General features: G+C 43.9%; 1 protein-coding gene across 6 annotated transcripts in view; it reads right to left on the reverse strand.

Moving 5' to 3' along the window:
* Positions 1-19,741, reverse strand: part of POU6F2 (POU class 6 homeobox 2) — a 474,882-nt gene that overhangs the window by 45,907 nt on the left and 409,234 nt on the right. For all 6 annotated transcript variants that reach the window (XM_075271186.1, XM_075271183.1, XM_075271184.1 and 3 more), the window contains exon 6: positions 2,101-2,253. In XM_075271186.1, the coding sequence (XP_075127287.1) occupies positions 2,101-2,253 (153 nt within the window). The remainder of the gene's footprint in view (positions 1-2,100; positions 2,254-19,741) is intronic.

Here is a 19,741-nt window from a genome sequence, read left to right on the forward strand (position 1 = left end):
ATTGTAGAGGGCACATTGTTCATACAATCCTCTTTTAATATGTGCGGTGTGCACCTGCGATAAGATGATTCATTAGATATGGTCTCACTTTGACAAGCTCCATCGTTCAACACCCAGGATGGTGATGGAACAATTCTGCTCCAACCCTATAAATATGACAAGGTCAGCATCTTTTCTGGATCTTGAATGGGAGGTAAAAAGGCTTCAGATGTATCTTTGTTTACTATGTAAGAAAAAAATGGAACTGAGGAAAATATGTATCGAACCCTTATAGAAATAATCAACTGAGAGGATTTATAGAAAAAATGAAATGAATAATGTTTTTTTTCCAATAAAATAAATGATTATTGATTGTGTATTTGCTAATAATGCAGTTATCTGTGTACGATGTATGTAACAGGTTACTCATTCATGTTAAAGATGTGAACTAAAGAAGCTCTCAAAGTATCAAACATAGAAAAGAGTTATAGCAAATGAATAGAACCATGTATTTTCTGTCTTGTACTGATATGTTAGGCTAAGCAATCCAGAAAATCAAGAGTTAAAGAATCAATATAATGCAGACTCCTCATTCAAGGGTGCAGACTATAACTCCCAATGAAATGTATTTTTCTAAATGATTCAATTTAGAGAATATGTGGACTTGTAATGTGTCTGTAATTCCAGAATGACACTACAGCTAATGTGCACAGCTCGTTTTCAGACTATACTTTCCTATGCAGATAAAAAAGATTTGCTAATGCATACCAGCCTAGAATATAACAAAAGGACACTCTCTTGACATAGGCTGGATACAAAGGGGCCTATAGACCCATCAGAGGTATGTTGTAATATTCCTACAAGCATATAGAAAAACAAGATGTGAACAGAGATTGCTGTATATCTGTAAAATTCATGTTTTAATACGCAAATTCCACCGCAGATTCTGCCCATAATTGGAAGCGAGAAAAGTCCTCCAGAAACTGGGTAGAAATATGGACAAGGGGACCACACGGTGGCTCAGTGGTTAGTACTGTAGCCTTGCAGCGCTGGAGTCCTGGTGTTCAAATCCCGCCAAGAGCTAAAAAGGGTTTGTATGTTTTCCCCTTATTTGCATGGATTTCCATCCCATATTCCAAAGGCATACTGATAGGGAAAAATGTACATTGTGAGCTCTATGTGGGGCTCTCAATCTACATTTAAAAAAAAAGGAATATGGACAGGGTCTCCGTCTTTCAGGTCCCCATGAGGATGGAGACCCAAATGCTTGTGTGAACCTAGCCTAAGTGGGGAAGCAGAAAAAGACCCCTAACTCGCTCAGCACATGGAATTATAAAATGGCCAAAATATACAACACTTAAATGGGTTTGCAAAGTGACCGCCCGTGAGCGTCTTCTGCCTCTCCGCGGCAAAACTGGTTTATTTAACCGAACACAAAGTCGGACATGCAGGACTTTGTGTCTGGTTAAAAAAAAACAAAAAAACAGTTTAGCTGTGGAGAGGCAGAAGACGCTCATGGGCAGTCACTTTGCAAACCCATTCAAGTGAATAGGTTTGAAAACTGACTGCTGGGTTTCCCTCTCCTGCCCAGTTTCTCTCAGCGGAAGATGAGAACCCGAAAGCGGAGACTGGGCGCAGGTGTGATCCCGCCCGCAGTCATGGTAAAACTGACATGTGTGGGGGTGCTCTTAGCTCTCCTGAAAAATCGAAAAACCTCCCAGAGAAAAGGAATAGAAAACAAGAGGTTGTTATACTGTGTGGCTACCATTATATTGTGTGGGTAAGACAAGGGGCATAATGCTGTCTGGTGGTCCACAAGGGAGCATTATATTGTGTTGTGGCCCCAAGTAGGTAACAGGCTGAGTGGGGGCCACAGGAGGTTTCTATACTGTGTCAGGGGCACAAAGGGCATTATACTATGTAAAGGCCACTAAGGGGGCAACTAAGGGGGGTTATAATGTGCGGAGGCACCACAAGTGCACACTATACTGTAGGAGGCTGTGCTTTATATTTATACTAATTTATTAATATAATTTGTTGCCCATGAATTGACAATTGTAATAATAAGTGAATATTGACTTAAAAACACATACATACATAATGTCAACTTTATTTTGTTACCTGTCCTTGTGCATTTGTGACCAGCTGACCAGAAACACCTTGCAGACTGGAGAGTGCATTCCCAAAAGCCTGTGAACTTGCTATGGAGCCCATGGCAGCTGCTGCCGCGGCTGCCGCTGCTGCTGCCTGGTTTGCTAGAGGATTATTTACCATCTAGAAAGCAGAGAAAAAATAAAATATAACTAAATGTAATTTACAGTTAAATATTCTATGCATGATTATAATCTTTTTGTGTAATGTATGGCATACAAGAATATGCAGTATTAACAGCTTATAAAAGATAAGAAAAGTCTACTTATGTACTTGTATGCTATCTGCCTCTATTATTGCTGTTGGTATGTCACTGACAGTAAGCAGCTCTCCTGACTGTGCTCATAGATTTTTCTTACTGTTTCAGGGATCTGTTTAGCTACATCTTCCCCTGTATTTTCAGTTCAGGGTTCCTTGATCTCCTAGATTATGTTCACTTCTTCAGAAATGTGTTTGCTCTTTTACAGTTACTCCTGGCAGAATTACCAGTAGTAATAGTAAATGGGTTGTTGTACCTTTAGACAGAAATATATAATGTGCTGCAGCTATAATGGTACTATTAGCAGCAGAAAAAATACAGAAAACTATGTATTATGCTTATACAGTGTCACATGACCCTGTACTTTGGTGGTTCAATATGTAACTGCATTCGAGAAGTTTTCTCCCAAAGAGGCAGTGCTTAGTAGTGACTTTGGAAAAAAAACCTACTTATGTCACTTGTATGAGGTTAATGGAATAAAAAAAAGTGTACAGTAACATGGACCCATAAACTTCTCAAGATCCTGGGGGATTGTGTTTTGTGATATATCCACGTGCCTGAGGTCTTTAGCAGTATGTCTGCAGGACAAATGTTATCATGTGATGCAATGAATTGCCAGAGGTAAAGTATCTTTCCATGAGAAATCCTCAATTTATGATGTATTAAGGGTATTTGTGAGTTTACAATTACTACTGTATACTACACCATACCATAGCAGTAATCTATATTGTGTTTACAGGCAGATGCTATATTAGGATCAGCCTAGCAGAGTCTAAATACTAGTTTATACAATTAGCTGCCATAATACTGTCTACTAGTTGCCAGTCTACTATGCTGACAGCACCGGAAGGTTCTTTGATATGTACATCTTGATTTTCACTTTAGAATTCTTATGTTCACATATCTCCAGCCATAAACAGCCAGCCACCATTGCCTTTGTGCAGTGGTGTAGTGAATATGAAAACTAGACTGCCACTAACGTGAATCATATTATCTTTAGCAATGAGTCCAACCTGGTTGATGTTGGCTGGGTCAGAGTATGCATAGGATGATTGGGTTTGAGTATGTCTCATGATGAGCATTTAAAATTGGGACCAATTGGAATTTCTTATGGGTGCTCTTGCAAGTCTGTCTTTGTTGTGGAGTAAAAACTGCTGTTTTGATGATGTGGGGAGCCATCACATACTACAGCTAGACACCCCTATTAGTGATACAAGAGACACTAACAGGACAACGATATGTGCAGGACATCCTGGCCACGTGTTACCTATCAAGGCTAGACTTCAAACTGGCATTTTTCAGAAGGATAATATTTGCTGGAATACAAAGCAAAGAGTTTTTTCCAAGAGTGTCTCTGCCACATTGCAAGACTTCTTTGACCTGTCCAGTCACCAGATTTATCACCAATCAAGCATCTATGGAGCAGCTGGGAAGCTAGCTTCAGAAACCTATGAGTGTACAAGATCTACCAGGCCCAGCTGTATCATCTGTTAGCAAATGTGCTGCAGAATACCATATGGATCCTTAACGTATCCATGCCCAACCCTATCTCATCTTGTATCCAGGCTAGAGGTAACCCAACAGGGTACTAGTACCTTCTTTCAACTGTACATTTTTCCATTCACACTAATATTGATATATTTTGCTTTACTATGGATCAGTACTATACTATTATAGGTTGGTGAACCTTATCAAAGCAATCTTGATGGACCTTATTAAAGCAATCTTCTCAACGGAGAGATTTCACTGGAGTCTTTATTTTAATCTTTTGCTTTTACACATTACTTAAAAGTTACAGATCATTTCGGACCCATAGCAGTCAGTTTTTTTTTTTTTTAGTAGAAAGATGGACTGAAATACTATCTATCTATCTACCGTATTTGGTAGACTATAAGACGCACCTTAGGTTTTAGAGGAGGAAAATAGGGGAAAAAAATTTTGAAGCAAAAAATGGTAAAATATTTAATATATGGGAGTTGTAGTTTTGCAACAGCTGCAAGGCCACATTGACAGGTGACCCTGCAGCTGTACGGGGATGCATAGAGTGTTTTTTTTGTGGGGCCAGCTGTACTTTTTAGTTATACCATTTTGGGGAATATCTATTGCTTAGATCACCCTGTATTGAAAAAAAACCCGGTGGTTTATGATATATATATATATATATATATATATATATATATATATATATATATTTATATATTTATTTTTTTCTAGGGACAGGAGGTGATTTAGAACTTTTATTTATATTTTTAAAGCTTTTTTTTTTTTTTTTTTACTATTTTATTCCCCCCTGGGGGCTTGAACCTGCGGTCACTTGATTGCAAGTCCCATAGCCGGCAATACAACTGTATTGCCGTCTATGGGACATTCTGTCTATTAGTATTACGGCTGGTCATAGAGACCAGCTGCAATACTAATACAGCAGTGACAGGCCTCGGAGCCTCATTAGACTCCCGGCTGTCACCCGAACAGGTCAGCTCCTGCGATATCGCCGCGCAGGAGCCGGCCTGCAACTCTACAGGTACGGGGCCGGTGGGGACCGGCCCCGGGGGAGAAGGGGCCACCGATACTGACCCGGCATCCGCTGTACTAGAGAGGCGGATGCCGGCGAGGGATAGACACTGTCACAGGTGCTGGGCCTGAGACATCGCTGCGCTCCTCTGCCCTGCATGAAGCCAGCGGCGGGGGGACGGAGGAGCGGAATAGCATCACTCCTCCTGCTGCTGGCTTCATGCAGGGCAGAGGAGCGCAGCGATGTCTCAGGCCCCGGCGTCTATCCCTTTCCGGCTTCCGCCTCTCTAGTACAGCGGGTGCCAGGCGCCACATTCGGACTATAAGACACACCCTTCTTTTCCCCCCAAATTTGGGGGAAAAAAAGTGCGTCTTATAGTCCGAAAAATACGGTATCTATCTATCTATCTATCTATCTATCTATCTATCTATCTATCTATCTTTAAAGGTTTTTTTCAGTGAAAATAACAATATTCACATTTGTACAAAGTTGAAAGCTGAACATTTTTACAAATATAACACTTTTAAATTTTACATAGTTTAAGGGATTGTTTTCAATCATCCTAGTGGTCATTAGTAGTAGTCCACTTGTAGTGCGGGCATGCGCAGTCGGCTCTGCCCAGGCCTGATGCCTGGCAGAATGAATTCAGAGCCGGAAGATGCCGCGGGGACACTGCACGGAGAATACTTCTTGGAGGATCCAGCCCGACCCTTACTCGTGGACTTGGTAAGTATAATTTGATCGAATGTTGCCTACCCCTGAAACGAGCATTTTCCCCTCATAGACTATAATAGGGTTCGATATTCGATTTGAGTAGTCGAATATTGAGGGGCTGCTCGAAACAAATATCGAACCTTGAACATTTTACTGTTTGCTCATCTCTAGTCATTAGTAGAGATGAGCGAGTAGTGTTCGATTGAGTAGGTGTTTGATCGAATACTACGGTATTCGAAATACTCGTGCTCGATCGAACACTATTCGCTGTTCAAAGTTTAAGGTTCGATGCAGAATCAGCGTTGATTGGCAGAATGCTATACATTCTGCCAATCAACGCTGGTTCTTCTCTTACCTTTAGAAGTCTTCTCCGTGCAGCGTCCCTGCGGCGTCAACCGGCTGGAATTCACTCTGCCTAGGCATCCGGCCTAGGTAGAGCCGACTGCACATGCGCAGATAATTAAATAGTTTATGACATGTCTAAATACATTATTGCACTTGGCAGTGTTAAAGATTAGTTGCTTGATCTTGCAGCTAGATACCTGGTATTATCGGGATTATTATCATGAATCAACAGCACTGATAACATAATACAGTAGTTGAATTTAGAAATACATTATTACACTTGTCCATGTTAACTAAGAAACATATTGAAGTCCCAGAATTTCAGGATAACCCATTCAATTATTTAAGGCTCTTTTCTCGGAAAAACAAAAACCAAAAACAGAATTATCGTTTTTGCCTTTCAGGAAGAACTGTCATAGATAGCTTGATGTCCAACTAATGGGTCTCTATTCTACACAGTGGGGATTTGTTTTTTTCTTTCCCTTAGGAGATAACTACCGCCTTTGAACACTTTTCCTTCTTTCAGGAGACCTATTGAATTTTCTTTTTAATGTGAACCACATAACTTTTTCTCCTGCACAGGTCATGAATCCTGTGTAAGAGGGAAGGAGTAGGCTTCTTTGTAGACTGAAGAATCATGCTTTTGTTAGGGCCAATCTGAAACTGCATGAGTTTCTGTTGTGAAAGGAAGAAACTTCATAGGTCTGTCTATAATGAAAATAGAGAAGACACTATGCTTACTATATTTTGCTTTGATTGCATTGCCATTTGCCCATACAACATTGATATGTTTTGCTTTAGAAAATGTCGCTGGTACAGTCTTAAATGAATGTGCAGTATGTGTAGAAATCTATGGCTAAAACACTAGGTAGGTTTGCACTAAAAAGCCGGCTTACCGCTTATACTATGAGAATGTATTAGTAACTCAGTCACTGTGTGTTTGATGACCATGACAAGTCATACATACTAAATTACTTAAGATTCGCCGGCTGATCTATAAAGGTGTTGCGGATACGCTGTGGAGTATGACATTAGCATAAATAGAATATCCTTGAAACTGAAATTAACTGTAGTATTTGCTATCATTGACACAGTCAGGGCCTTACCTCGATCAGACAAATCATATATACAAATGACATACATATATACTCCTTGACTGAGCTTTGCACTAAATATCTAGATCTCACTATTCCTCCCTTTTAGTATATCTAGGTCTGAAGCTATACACAAACTGTTTTATCAGCTAGCTGTAAATTAGAGATGAGCAAATAGTATTCGATCGAGTAGGTATTTGATCGAATACTACGGTATTTGAAATACTCGTACTTGATCGAGTACCACTCACTATTCGAATGGAAAAGTTTGATGCAGAACCAGCATTGATTGGCCGAATGCTATACAATCAACGCCAATCAAAGCTGGTTCCTCTCCTACCTTTAGAAGTCTTCTCCGTGCAGCTTCCCCGCGGCGTCTTCCGGCTCTGAATTCACTCTACCAGGCATCGGGCCTGGGCAGAGCCAACTGCGCATGCCCGCTTGTAGTGATGACATGCGCAGTCGGCTCTGCCCAGACTCGATGCCTGACAGAGTGAATTCAGAGCCGGAAGATGCCGCGGGGACACTGCACGGAGAAGACTGCTCAGAGGATCCAGCCCGACCCTCACTCATGGACTTGGTAAGTATAATTTGATTGAACGTTGCCTACCCCTGAAACGAGCATTTTTCCCCCATAGACTATAATAGGGTTCAATATTCGATTCGAGTAGTCGAATATTGAAGGGCTACTCGAAACGAATATCAAACCTCGAACATTTTACTGTTCGCTCATCTGTACTGTAAATTCCTAGAACCCCTATTTGATGAGATGGCCCTAATAACTCTCGAGGCCATATTCCGAATAATAAATTCTTTCATACACCTTTGGATTATGCTCACTCTAAATACTATTAACCAAATGGGAGCCTAACCTATGCAATAATCTTGCAATCCCACTATCATAAGTTTCTATCATCGCCAAAATTCCTAGGATAGGACTTTTCCTGACCTCTGCATGTTTCAAGTGCCAAGCCCATTGTCTCTGGTTCTGTACACACATCTAGCACTTTTGGTCCCATTAGATTACCTCAACACACCTTGTAATTTTCTACCCAGTGACCCCCTGTGGTAATTTTTGGATATGGTTCTATACAAGTAGACATCTAGGTTTGCTTTTGATGTTCGATATAATGTTAGAAGAGAATACTCACAGGCGATTTGTAGAAATCCTTATTGGTCTTTTTTTTTATTGACCCCCTCTTATTGAGATTGTTGTGGTGTTTGGTGTGGCCATTGCACCCTGCAGAATCTGTGTCTTCCTCAGCCTCAAGAACATCCCCACCAGAACAAGCACTTTCTGATTTAGTTGACTGGTCTGTCAGGCCTATTGTCTGTGTGGCTGGGGAGTTTGTCTCTTTGTGGCAGGGTGGCATCCTGGGGAAGTTAAGTCTTGTATCTTTCTTGCCTGCTCAGATTGTGTTATATGTAAGAGAGCAACATAATGTTATCCTTGTTATTTTTATGATGCAGGGTGTTTGTTTTTTGCCTCTCCTTGATTTTACTATCACTTTGGATATCCGTCAAACAACTGGACTCACCACAGTTGTGAAAACTGCAAAAGAACACTTGAGGGATGGTTCCGAGGGAGAGGAAGAGCCATGAAGTTTACTATTCCAAGAATTTGGCGAGAGCCTACCGACCACTCAACCAACTGATACTTTTGCATGGTCAATTCTTCCAAATGTTGAAGTGGCAAGAATCCTCCTCCAGTGGCGTATCCTAATATCCCATCATCAATTGCTCCAGTACCACACTGCACTGAGCTCCCCATACCTGCACCTCCTTAATGAAATCAGCCATCATCAGATATTGCCCTGATGCACTAATGCACTGATGCACTAATCACTTGCTATTCTATTTTCGTAACTTGCTTCTTATGAACTGCTTTCATATATACCTTTACAGTGCTTTGTATGGTCGTCCTACTCTTCCCTTCACTTTGTATGTGATTTCTCATTGAAATGTCAATAAAACAGTAAAAAAAAAAAAAGAGAAACTAACTGTAGTAATAGAGTATACCTATGGTAAAAAGTGAAAGAACAGTGTTTTTAGATTGTCTTTATTTCTTCTAATTAACATGTTGTTATACTGTAATTATACACCAGGATACACCAGGTTACAGATAAAGTGGAACTGCAGCCTGGTCACTGTTTCTAGAAGTGTGCTAGAAACGGTCTGCTTTCTTGTTCGTTCTTTCTTCCCCTTTTAGTACAATTCTGTGATGATATTATTATTAATTATTATTATTAATTATTATCATTATTATTATTTATATAGCACCATTAATTCCCTGGTGCTTTACATTTGAGGGTTTACATACAGTACACAAACTATACAAACAAATATAACACTATGTAACAAATTTTTATTTTTGTTTCGTCTTTGTTTTAATAATGTTATTTTCTGATTATTTAGATCTTAAAAAAAAAAAAAACGCTAATTTCAACTCATAAACTTTGCTTTTGGTACCAGGACATCGATATTTTAAAATCATATATTTTAATTAACAAGCATATCATATGTCTAGATGTTGGTGAAATATTCTAGACTGTTCTGAAAACTAACGTTTACATCATTCTAGCCATCTCTAGACGTCGGTAGAATATTCTAGATGACTGCCTGTTTACTATATAAGCATGTCTGCGGGACAGTAGTACTTATTGTAATTGCAGTTATAGTGTGATAGTGGATAGCGATATAGTGTGAGAGCAAGTGCAGCAACTGAATAGGACTGAGAAATATAGTGTGTAGTTAGATGCAGAGATGGCATCAAGAGGCTGTAAGCATTCTGCTGATTCGTTTTGCTATATATGTGGCGAATTCATCAAGACGCGAGCCAAGAAATATTCAATGAGAACATCGATCAGGATTAGAGATGAGCGAACAGCGTTCGATCGAGTGCATATTTGTTCGGATATCAGGCTGTTCGAGATGTTCAATTCGAGTCGAACACCAGTTGGCAAACTCACTAAAAATTCAATTCCCCTCCCACCTTCCCTGGCATTTTTTTTGCACCAGTAACTGCGCAGGGGAGGTAGGACAGGAACTAAGACAACGGAGGCATCGAAAAAAAATAGTAAAAAGTAATTGGCTGGCTAAATCAGGTGACCTCCAAACTTAACTGAACTTGAATTGTTTTGTGAAGAGGAATGGTCCAAAATACCTTCATCCAGGATCCAGGAACTGATCAAAGGCTACAGGAAGCGACTAGAGGCTGTTATTTTTGCAAAAGGAGGATCTACTAAATATTAAAGTCACTTTTCTTTCTTTTTTTTTTAATGTAGATTGTGAGCCCCACATAGAGCTCACAATGTACATTTTTCCCTATCATTATGTCTTTTTTTTGAACATGGGATGGAAATCCATGCAAACATGGGGAGAACATACAAACTCCTTGCAGATGGTTTTATGCCCTTGGCGGGATTTGAACACCAGGACTCCAGTGCTGCAAGGCTGCAGTGCTAACCACTGAGCCACCGTGTGGCCCCACATTAAAGTCACTTTTCTGTTGAGGTGCCCAGACTTTTGCACCAGTCAAATTTTGGTTTAATGCATATTGCACATTTTCTGTTAGTACAATAAACCTCATTTCAATCCTGAAATATTACTATCAGTTATTAGATATATCAAACTGAAATGGCTGCTGCAAACACCAAAATATTTAGAACTAAAAATGATTAAGATTAATAGGGGTGCCCAAACTTTTTCATAGGACTGTAGTGTAGAGGTACAGTGTAGCATTATGGGTATGCTCTTGAGAGGATCCCACTGTATGGGGCTGTCCTGTAGTATTATACTGTGTGGGCTCACTGTATAGCATATTATATTCTGTGGGTCGTTATAGAGCATTATACTGTGTGGAGACACTGTGGAGCATTTTTTATTGTGTGGAGCTACTGTTGGGCATTGTACTGTGTTGAGAACCCTGGGGAACATTATATATACTGTATGGGAGCTATAGAGCAGAAAACTGTAAAATACATCAGGGAGTAGGGGGCCCAAAAATTTTGCTGGCATAGGTTCCCAATATTTCTGATGGTAGAATAGAATAAAAGGCAGAATACAGTACTAAAAGGTATAATAAAAGGAATATTACAGCAGAATAAGTCTCTATTCCAATTACACTTTTTAAAATCTGTTTAATGGATGGCAAAGATGGATGCAAATACAAATGCATATAGATGGCCATCTGTTTACATAGACATCAATGTTAAAATAAAATTATTCATAGTATACCATACTTTTGTGTTCGGCCAGAAAAAAATCTCAGCAATGGATCCATTTTTGTTTTTTTCAGACATTGATATCTGTAAACAGTTGGGCATCTGTTTACGTCCATTTTGCATACGATTTTTACATCTGTATTTTGCTTCCATTAAACATATGTAAATAATAGAGATGAGCGAACACTAAAATGTTCGAGGTTCGAAATTCGATTCGAACAGCCGCTCAATGTTCGTGTGTTCGAACGGGTTTCGAACCCCATTATAGTCTATGGGGAACAGATACTCGTTAAGGGGGAAACCCAAATCCGTGTCTGGAGGGTCACCAAGTCCACTATGACAACCCAGGAAATGATGCCAACACCTCTGGAATGACACTGGGACAGCAGGGGAAGCATGTCTGGGGGCATCTAACACACCAAAGACCCTCTATTACCCCAACATCACTGCCTAACAACTACACACTTTACACACTCAATACCACCTCTCTGACAGTAGGAAAACACCTTGAAACATGTGTATTTGGCACTTGCAGTGAGGAGAGCTTGTCACCAGCAGTGAATTTGGCCCTTGTAGTAAGTTGAGGTTGGCACCAACATTTGTTTTGAAAATCAGGGTGGATTGAGCCTCTAACCAGCAGAGTTTGGGCAAATTCATGGTGGAGGGAGCCTGTAAACACCCCAGTTTGGGCAAATTCATGGTGGAGGGAGCCTCTAAAAACCCCAGTTTGGACCAATTCATGGTGGAGGGAGCCTCTAACCAGCCCAGTGTGGGCAAATTCATGGTGGAGGGAGCCTCTAAAAAACCCAGTTTGGACCAATTCATGGTGGAGGGAGCCTCTAAACAGCCCAGTTTGGGCAAATTCATGGTGGAGGGAGCCTCTAACCAGCCCAGTTTGGACCAATTAATGGTGGAGGGAGCCTCTAAACAGCCAAGTTTGGACCAATTCATGGTGGAGGGAGCCTCTAACCAGCCCAGTTTGGACCAATTAATGGTGGAGGGAGCCTCTAAACAGCCAAGTTTGGACCAATTCATGGTGGAGGGAGCCTCTAAAAACCCCAGTTTGGACCAATTCATGGTGGAGGGAGCCTCTAACCAGCCCAGTTTGGGCAAATTCATGGTGGAGGGAGCCTCTAAACAGCCCAGTTTGGGCACATTCATGGTGGAGGGAGCCTCTAACCAGCCCAGTTTGGACCAATTCATGGTGGAGGGAGCCGCTAAACAGCCCAGTTTGGACCAATTCATGGTGGAGGGAGCCTCTAAAAACCCCAGTTTGGACCAATTCATGGTGGAGGGAGCCTCTAAAAAACCCAGTTTGGACCAATTCATGGTGGAGGGAGCCTCTAACCAGCCCAGTTTGGACCAATTAATGGTGGAGGGAGCCTCTAAACAGCCAAGTTTGGACCAATTCATGGTGGAGGGAGCCTCTAAAAACCCCAGTTTGGACCAATTCATGGTGGAGGGAGCCTCTAAACAGCCCAGTTTGGGCAAATTCAAGGTGGAGGGAGCCTCTAACCAGCCCAGTTTGGACCAATTCATGGTGGAGGGAGCCTCTAACCAGCCCAGTTTGGGCAAATTCATGGTGGAGGGAGCCTCTAAACAGCCCAGTTTGGACCAATTCATGGTGGAGGGAGCCTCTAAAAAACCCAGTTTGGACCAATTCATGGTGGAGGGAGCCTCTAAACAGCCCAGTTTGGGCAAATTCATGGTGGAGGGAGCCTCTAACCAGCCCAGTTTGGACCAATTAATGGTGGAGGGAGCCTCTAAACAGCCAAGTTTGGACCAATTCATGGTGGAGGGAGCCTCTAACCAGCCCAGTTTGGACCAATTAATGGTGGAGGGAGCCTCTAAACAGCCAAGTTTTGGGAAATTCATGGTGGAGGGAGCCTCTAACCAGCCCAGTGTGGGCAAATTCATGGTGGAGGGAGCCTCTAAAAAACCCAGTTTGGACCAATTCATGGTGGAGGGAGCCTCTAACCAGCCCAGTGTGGGCAAATTCATGGTGGAGGGAGCCTCTAAAAAACCCAGTTTGGACCAATTCATGGTGGAGGGAGCCTCTAAACAGCCCAGTTTGGACCAATTAATGGTGGAGGGAGCCTCTAAACAGCCAAGTTTGGACCAATTCATGGTGGAGGGAGCCTCTAAAAACCCCAGTTTGGACCAATTCATGGTGGAGGGAGCCTCTAAACAGCCCAGTTTGGGCAAATTCATGGTGGAGGGAGCCTCTAACCAGCCCAGTTTGGACCAATTAATGGTGGAGGGAGCCTCTAAACAGCCAAGTTTGGACCAATTCATGGTGGAGGGAGCCTCTAACCAGCCCAGTTTGGACCAATTAATGGTGGAGGGAGCCTCTAAACAGCCAAGTTTTGGGAAATTCATGGTGGAGGGAGCCTCTAACCAGCCCAGTTTGGACCAATTCATGGTGGAGGGAGCCTCTAAACAGCCCAGTTTGGGCAAATTCATGGTGGAGGGAGCCTCTAAAAAACCCAGTTTGGACCAATTCATGGTGGAGGGAGCCTCTAACCAGCCCAGTTTGGACCAATTAATGGTGGAGGGAGCCGCTAAACAGCCCAGTTTGGACCAATTCATGGTGGAGGGAGCCTCTAAAAACCCCAGTTTGGACCAATTCATGGTGGAGGGAGCCTCTAAACAGCCCAGTTTGGGCAAATTCATGGTGGAGGGAGCCTCTAACCAGCAGAGTTGGTGGAAATCAGGGTGGAGGGAGCCTAGTATTAGCAGAATTGTGCAACGCTTATGGTGGATGAGTATGAGGATGCGGAGGAATTGGAGAGGTTGAGTACAGACATGGAGTTTCATGTTGGGGTGCTTTACACAGGTGGGCACAAAAATGACGGCTCTACCCAGTGGTGGTTCATTTTTATCAAAGTGAGCCGGTCGGCACTCTCAGCTGACAGACGGGTGCGCTTGTCAGTGATGATGCCACCGGCTGCACTGAACACCCTCTCAGATAGGACGCTGGCGGCAGGACAGGACAGCACCTTCAAGGCATATAGGGCAAGTTCAAGCCACAGGTCCAACTTCGACACCCAATACGTGTAGGGCGCAGAGGGGTCGGAGAGGACAGGGCTGTGGTCGGAAAGGTATTCCCGCAACATGCGCCTATACTTCTCACGCCTGGTGACACTAGGACCCTCCGTGGCGGCACTTTGGCGAGGGGGTGCCATCAAGGTGTCCCAGACCTTAGACAGTGTGCCCCTCGTTTGTGTGGACCGGTGAGAACTTGGTTGCCTACTGGAGGAACTGCCCTCCCTGCCGCCAACGTCACATGCTGGAAACATCTCCATCATATTCTGCACCAATTGCCTGTGGCAAGCATTGATGCGATTGGCCCTCCCCTCTACCGGAATAAAAGACGAGATGTTGTTTTTATACCGGGGGTCAAGGATAGCAAAGATCCAGTACTGGTTGTCCTCCATGATTTTGACAATACGCTTGTCGGTTGTAAAGCACCCCAACATGAACTCAGCCATGTCTGCCACAGTGTTAGTTGGCATGACTCCTCTGGCCCCACCGGAAAGTTCAATCTCCATTTCCTCCTCATCCTCCATGTCTACCCATCCGCGCTGCAACAATGGGACGATTCGAAGTTGCCCGGAAGCCTCCTGTATCACCATCACATCATCGGACAACTCTTCTTCCTCCTCCTCCTCCTCCTCCTCCATTAAACGCAGTGAAGCGGACAGATGTGTGGACCTACTCTCCAGCTGTGACGGATCGGATGCTATCCCTAACTCCTCTGTGTGATCTGAGTTATCCCTGATGTCAATCAGGGATTCTCTCAGAACACACAAGAGCGGGATTGTAAGGCTCACCATCGCATCCTCAGAGCTCACCCTCCTTGTGGACTCCTCAAAGACCCGTAGGATGTCACAAAGGTCTCTCATCCATGGCCACTCATGGATGTGAAACTGAGGCAGCTGACTTTGTGGCACCCTAGGGTTTTGTAGCTGGTATTCCATCAAAGGTCTCTGCTGCTCAACCACTCTATTCAACATCTGAAACGTTGAGTTCCAGCGTGTGGGGACGTCGCACAAAAGCCGGTGTTGTGGCACATGCAGGCGTTGCTGGAGAGATTTTAAGCTAGCAGCGGCTACTGTCGACTTGCGAAAGTGGGCGCACATGCGCCGCACTTTCACCAGTAGCTCTGGAACATTGGGGTAGCTCTTTAGGAAACGTTGCACCACTAGGTTGAAGACGTGGGCCAGGCATGGAACATGTTGGAGTCCGGCAAGCTCCAGAGCTGCTACCAGGTTCCGGCCGTTATCACAAACGACCATGCCTGGGCCCAGGTGCAGCGGCTCAAACCATATTGCCGTCTCATCAAGGAGGGCATCCCTCACCTCGGAGGCAGTGTGCTGTCTGTCCCCCAAGCTGATCAGCTTCAGCACAGCCTGCTGACGTCTACCAACGCCAGTGCTGCAACATTTCCAACTCGTAGCTGGGGTCAATCTAACAGCGGAGGAGGAGGCGGTGGCGGAGGAGGAGGCGGTGGCGGAGGAGGAGGCGGTAGAGGAGGAGGAGGAGGGGGGTGTTCTTCTCGTGTCCCTGCCAGGAATGTTAGGCGGGGAGACGAGGTACACCGGGCCAGTTTGGGAAGCAGTCCCAGCCTCAACTACATTCACCCAGTGTGCCGTCAGTGAAATGTAGCGTCCCTGTCCGCATGCACTTGTCCACGCGTCGGTGGTCAAGTGGACCTTTGTGCAAAGCGCGGAACTAAGGGCCCGCCTGATGTTGAGTGACACGTGCTGGTGCAAGGCGGGGACGGCACACCGGGAGAAGTAGTGACGGCTAGGGACGGCATAGCGAGGTGCCGCAGTTGCCATCAGGTCCAGGAAGGCGGGAGTTTCAACAAGCCGGAACGCCAACATCTCCTGGGCCAGCAGTTTAGCGATGTTGGCGTTCAAGGCTTGCGCGTGTGGGTGGTTAGCAGTGTATTTCTGCCGCCGCTCCAATGTCTGAGAGATGGTGGGTTGTTGTAAAGAAACGCCTGATGGTGCCTTTGATGGTGCAGGAGAAGGAGATAAGACAGGACCAGGGGAGGATGAGGTAGAAGTCAACAAAGTGGCGGAGGCAGATGAAGTGGTGTCCTGGCTCGTCCTCTGGAGTGCATCGCCAGCACAGTCAGCAGTGGCAGTGGCAGAGGCAGTGGCAGAGGCAGTGGCAGTGGCGTGAACGGCAGGCGGCCTTTGTCCTGCCGTTGCTGCCTGCCACTGATTCCAGTGCTTGGATTCCAAATGACGGCGCATTGAAGTGGTGGACAGGTTGCTCTTCTCAGAGCCCCTAATCAATTTCGAGAGGCAAATTGTGCAGACAACACTATATCTGTCCTCGGCGCATTCCTTGAAAAAACTCCACACCTTCGAGAAACGTGCCCTCGAGGTGGGAGTTTTTCGGGGCTGGGTACGAACTGGAACATCTTGGGAGATTCCGGGTGTGGCCTGGCTTCGCCTAAGCTGCTGACCTCTGCCTCTGCCTCTAGCTACCCTTTTTGGTGCTGCACCTGCCTCAACATCCACACTACTTTCCCCGCTTGACATCCCCCCTGTCCAGGTCGGGTCAGTGTCCTCATCATCCACCACTTCCTCTTCCAACTCCTGTCTCATCTCCTCCTCCCGCACAATGCGCCGGTCAACTGGATGCCCTGACGGCAACTGCGTCACATCATCGTCGATGAGGGTGGGTTGCTGGTCATCCACCACCAAATCGAACGGAGATGGAGGAGACTCTAGTGTTTGAGCATCTGGACACAGATGCTCCTCTGTTAGGTTCGTGGAATCGTGACGTGGAGAGGCAGGTTGAGGGACAATGAAAGGAGCGGAGAACAGCTCTGGGGAGCAGGGACAGTTTGGGTTATTGTTCTGTAAAGCTTCGGAATTTTGGGAGGAAGGAAGACAAGACTGTTGGGTAATAGGAGGAGAGGAGGCAGAGTCTGACTGGCTGCTGGACAATGTGCTGTAAGCGTTCTCTGACAGCCATTGCAAGACCTGTTCCTGGTTCTCGGGCCTACTAAGGTTTGTACCCTGCAGTTTAGTTAATGTGGCAAGCAACCCTGGCACTGTGGAGTGGCGCAATGCTTGCTGCCCCACAGGAGTAGGCACGGGACGCCCTGTGGCTTCACTGCTACCTTGCTCCCCAGAACCATTCCCCCGACCTCGCCCACGGCCTCGTCCACGTCCCTTTCCGGGAGCCTTGCGCATTTTGAATTCCTAGTTAGAAATTGGCACTGTATACCAGTAGTAAAAATTGTGGGTGCACGTAACCCCAATATATTCTTTGAATTCCCAGTCAGACACTGGCACTATATGGCAGTAGCAAGAAATGAGGGTATTTATAACCCCAATATATTCTTTGAATTCCCAGTCAGACAATGGCACTGTATACCAGTAGTAAAAATTGTGGGTGCACGTAACCCCAATATATTCTTTGAATTCCCAGTCAGAAAGTGGCACTATATGGCAGTAGCAAGAAATGAGGGTATTTATAACCCCAATATATTCTTTGAATTCCCAGTCAGACAATGGCACTGTATACCAGTAGTAAAAATTGTGGGTGCACGTAACCCCAATATATTCTTTGAATTCCCAGTCAGAAACTGGCACTATATGGCAGTAGCAAGAAATGAGGGTATTTATAACCCCAATATATTCTTTGAATTCCCAGTCAGACAATGGCACTGTATACCAGTAGTAAAAATTGTGGGTGCACGTAACCACAATATATTCTTTGAATTCCCAGTCAGAAACTGGCACTATATGGCAGTAGCAAGAAATGAGGGTATTTATAACCCCAATATATTCTTTGAATTCCCAGTCAGACAATGGCACTGTATACCAGTAGTAAAAATTGTGGGTGCACGTAACCCCAATATATTCTTTGAATTCCCAGTCAGAAACTGGCACTATATGGCAGTAGCAAGAAATGAGGGTATTTATAACCCCAATATATTCTTTGAATTCCCAGTCAGACAATGGCACTGTATACCAGTAGTAAAAATTGTGGGTGCACGTAACCACAATATATTCTTTGAATTCCCAGTCAGAAAGTGGCACTATATGGCAGTAGCAAGAAATGAGGGTATTTATAACCCCAATATATTCTTTGAATTCCCAGTCAGACAATGGCACTGTATACCAGTAGTAAAAATTGTGGGTGCACGTAACCACAATATATTCTTTGAATTACCAGTCAGAAACTGGCACTATATGGCAGTAGCAAGAAATGAGGGTATTTATAACCCCAATATATTCTTTGAATTCCCAGTCAGACAATGGCACTGTATACCAGTAGTAAAAATTGTGGGTGCACGTAACCCCAATATATTCTTTGAATTCCCAGTCAGAAAGTGGCACTATATGGCAGTAGCAAGAAATGAGGGTATTTATAACCCCAATATATTCTTTGAATTCCCAGTCAGACAATGGCACTGTATACCAGTAGTAAAAATTGTGGGTGCACGTAACCACAATATATTCTTTGAATTCCCAGTCAGAAACTGGCACTATATGGCAGTAGCAAGAAATGAGGGTATTTATAACCCCAATATATTCTTTGAATTCCCAGTCAGACAATGGCACTGTATACCAGTAGTAAAAATTGTGGGTGCACGTAACCACAATATATTCTTTGAATTACCAGTCAGAAACTGGCACTATATGGCAGTAGCAAGAAATGAGGGTATTTATAACCCCAATATATTCTTTGAATTCCCAGTCAGACAATGGCACTGTATACCAGTAGTAAAAATTGTTGGTGCACGTAACCCCAATATATTCTTTGAATTCCCAGTCAGAAAGTGGCACTATATGGCAGTAGCAAGAAATGAGGGTATTTATAACCCCAATATATTCTTTGAATTCCCAGTCAGACAATGGCACTGTATACCAGTAGTAAAAATTGTGGGTGCACGTAACCACAATATATTCTTTGAATTACCAGTCAGAAACTGGCACTATATGGCAGTAGCAAGAAATGAGGGTATTTGTATTCCCAATATATTCTTTGAATTCCCAGTCAGACAATGGCACTGTATACCAGTAGTAAAAATTGTGGGTGCACGTAACCACAATATATTCTTTGAATTACCAGTCAGAAACTGGCACTATATGGCAGTAGCAAGAAATGAGGGTATTTGTATTCCCAATATATTCTTTGAATTCCCAGTCAGACAATGGCACTGTATACCAGTAGTAAAAATTGTGGGTGTATATAGCCCCAATTCTATTGCTAGGGGACTTGCAGGGTATTTCTGGGGTGAAGGTGGGGGGGCACACCGTTGGAACGGGTATCGGGGTATATATCGGGTATACGGGAATACACTGACAGTGTATTCCATTCAGGATCCTGGGAAAGCTGGGTTGCGGCGATTGAGCCCGTTAGTGCCACGTTACACTGACAAGCTTCTCCCTGGAATTTAGCTCTTATAAGAGCTGTTGGTTGTCTTCTC

The sequence above is a fragment of the Leptodactylus fuscus genome, chromosome 4, assembly GCF_031893055.1.
Source record: "Leptodactylus fuscus isolate aLepFus1 chromosome 4, aLepFus1.hap2, whole genome shotgun sequence".
Classification (NCBI taxonomy): Eukaryota; Metazoa; Chordata; class Amphibia; order Anura; family Leptodactylidae; genus Leptodactylus; species Leptodactylus fuscus.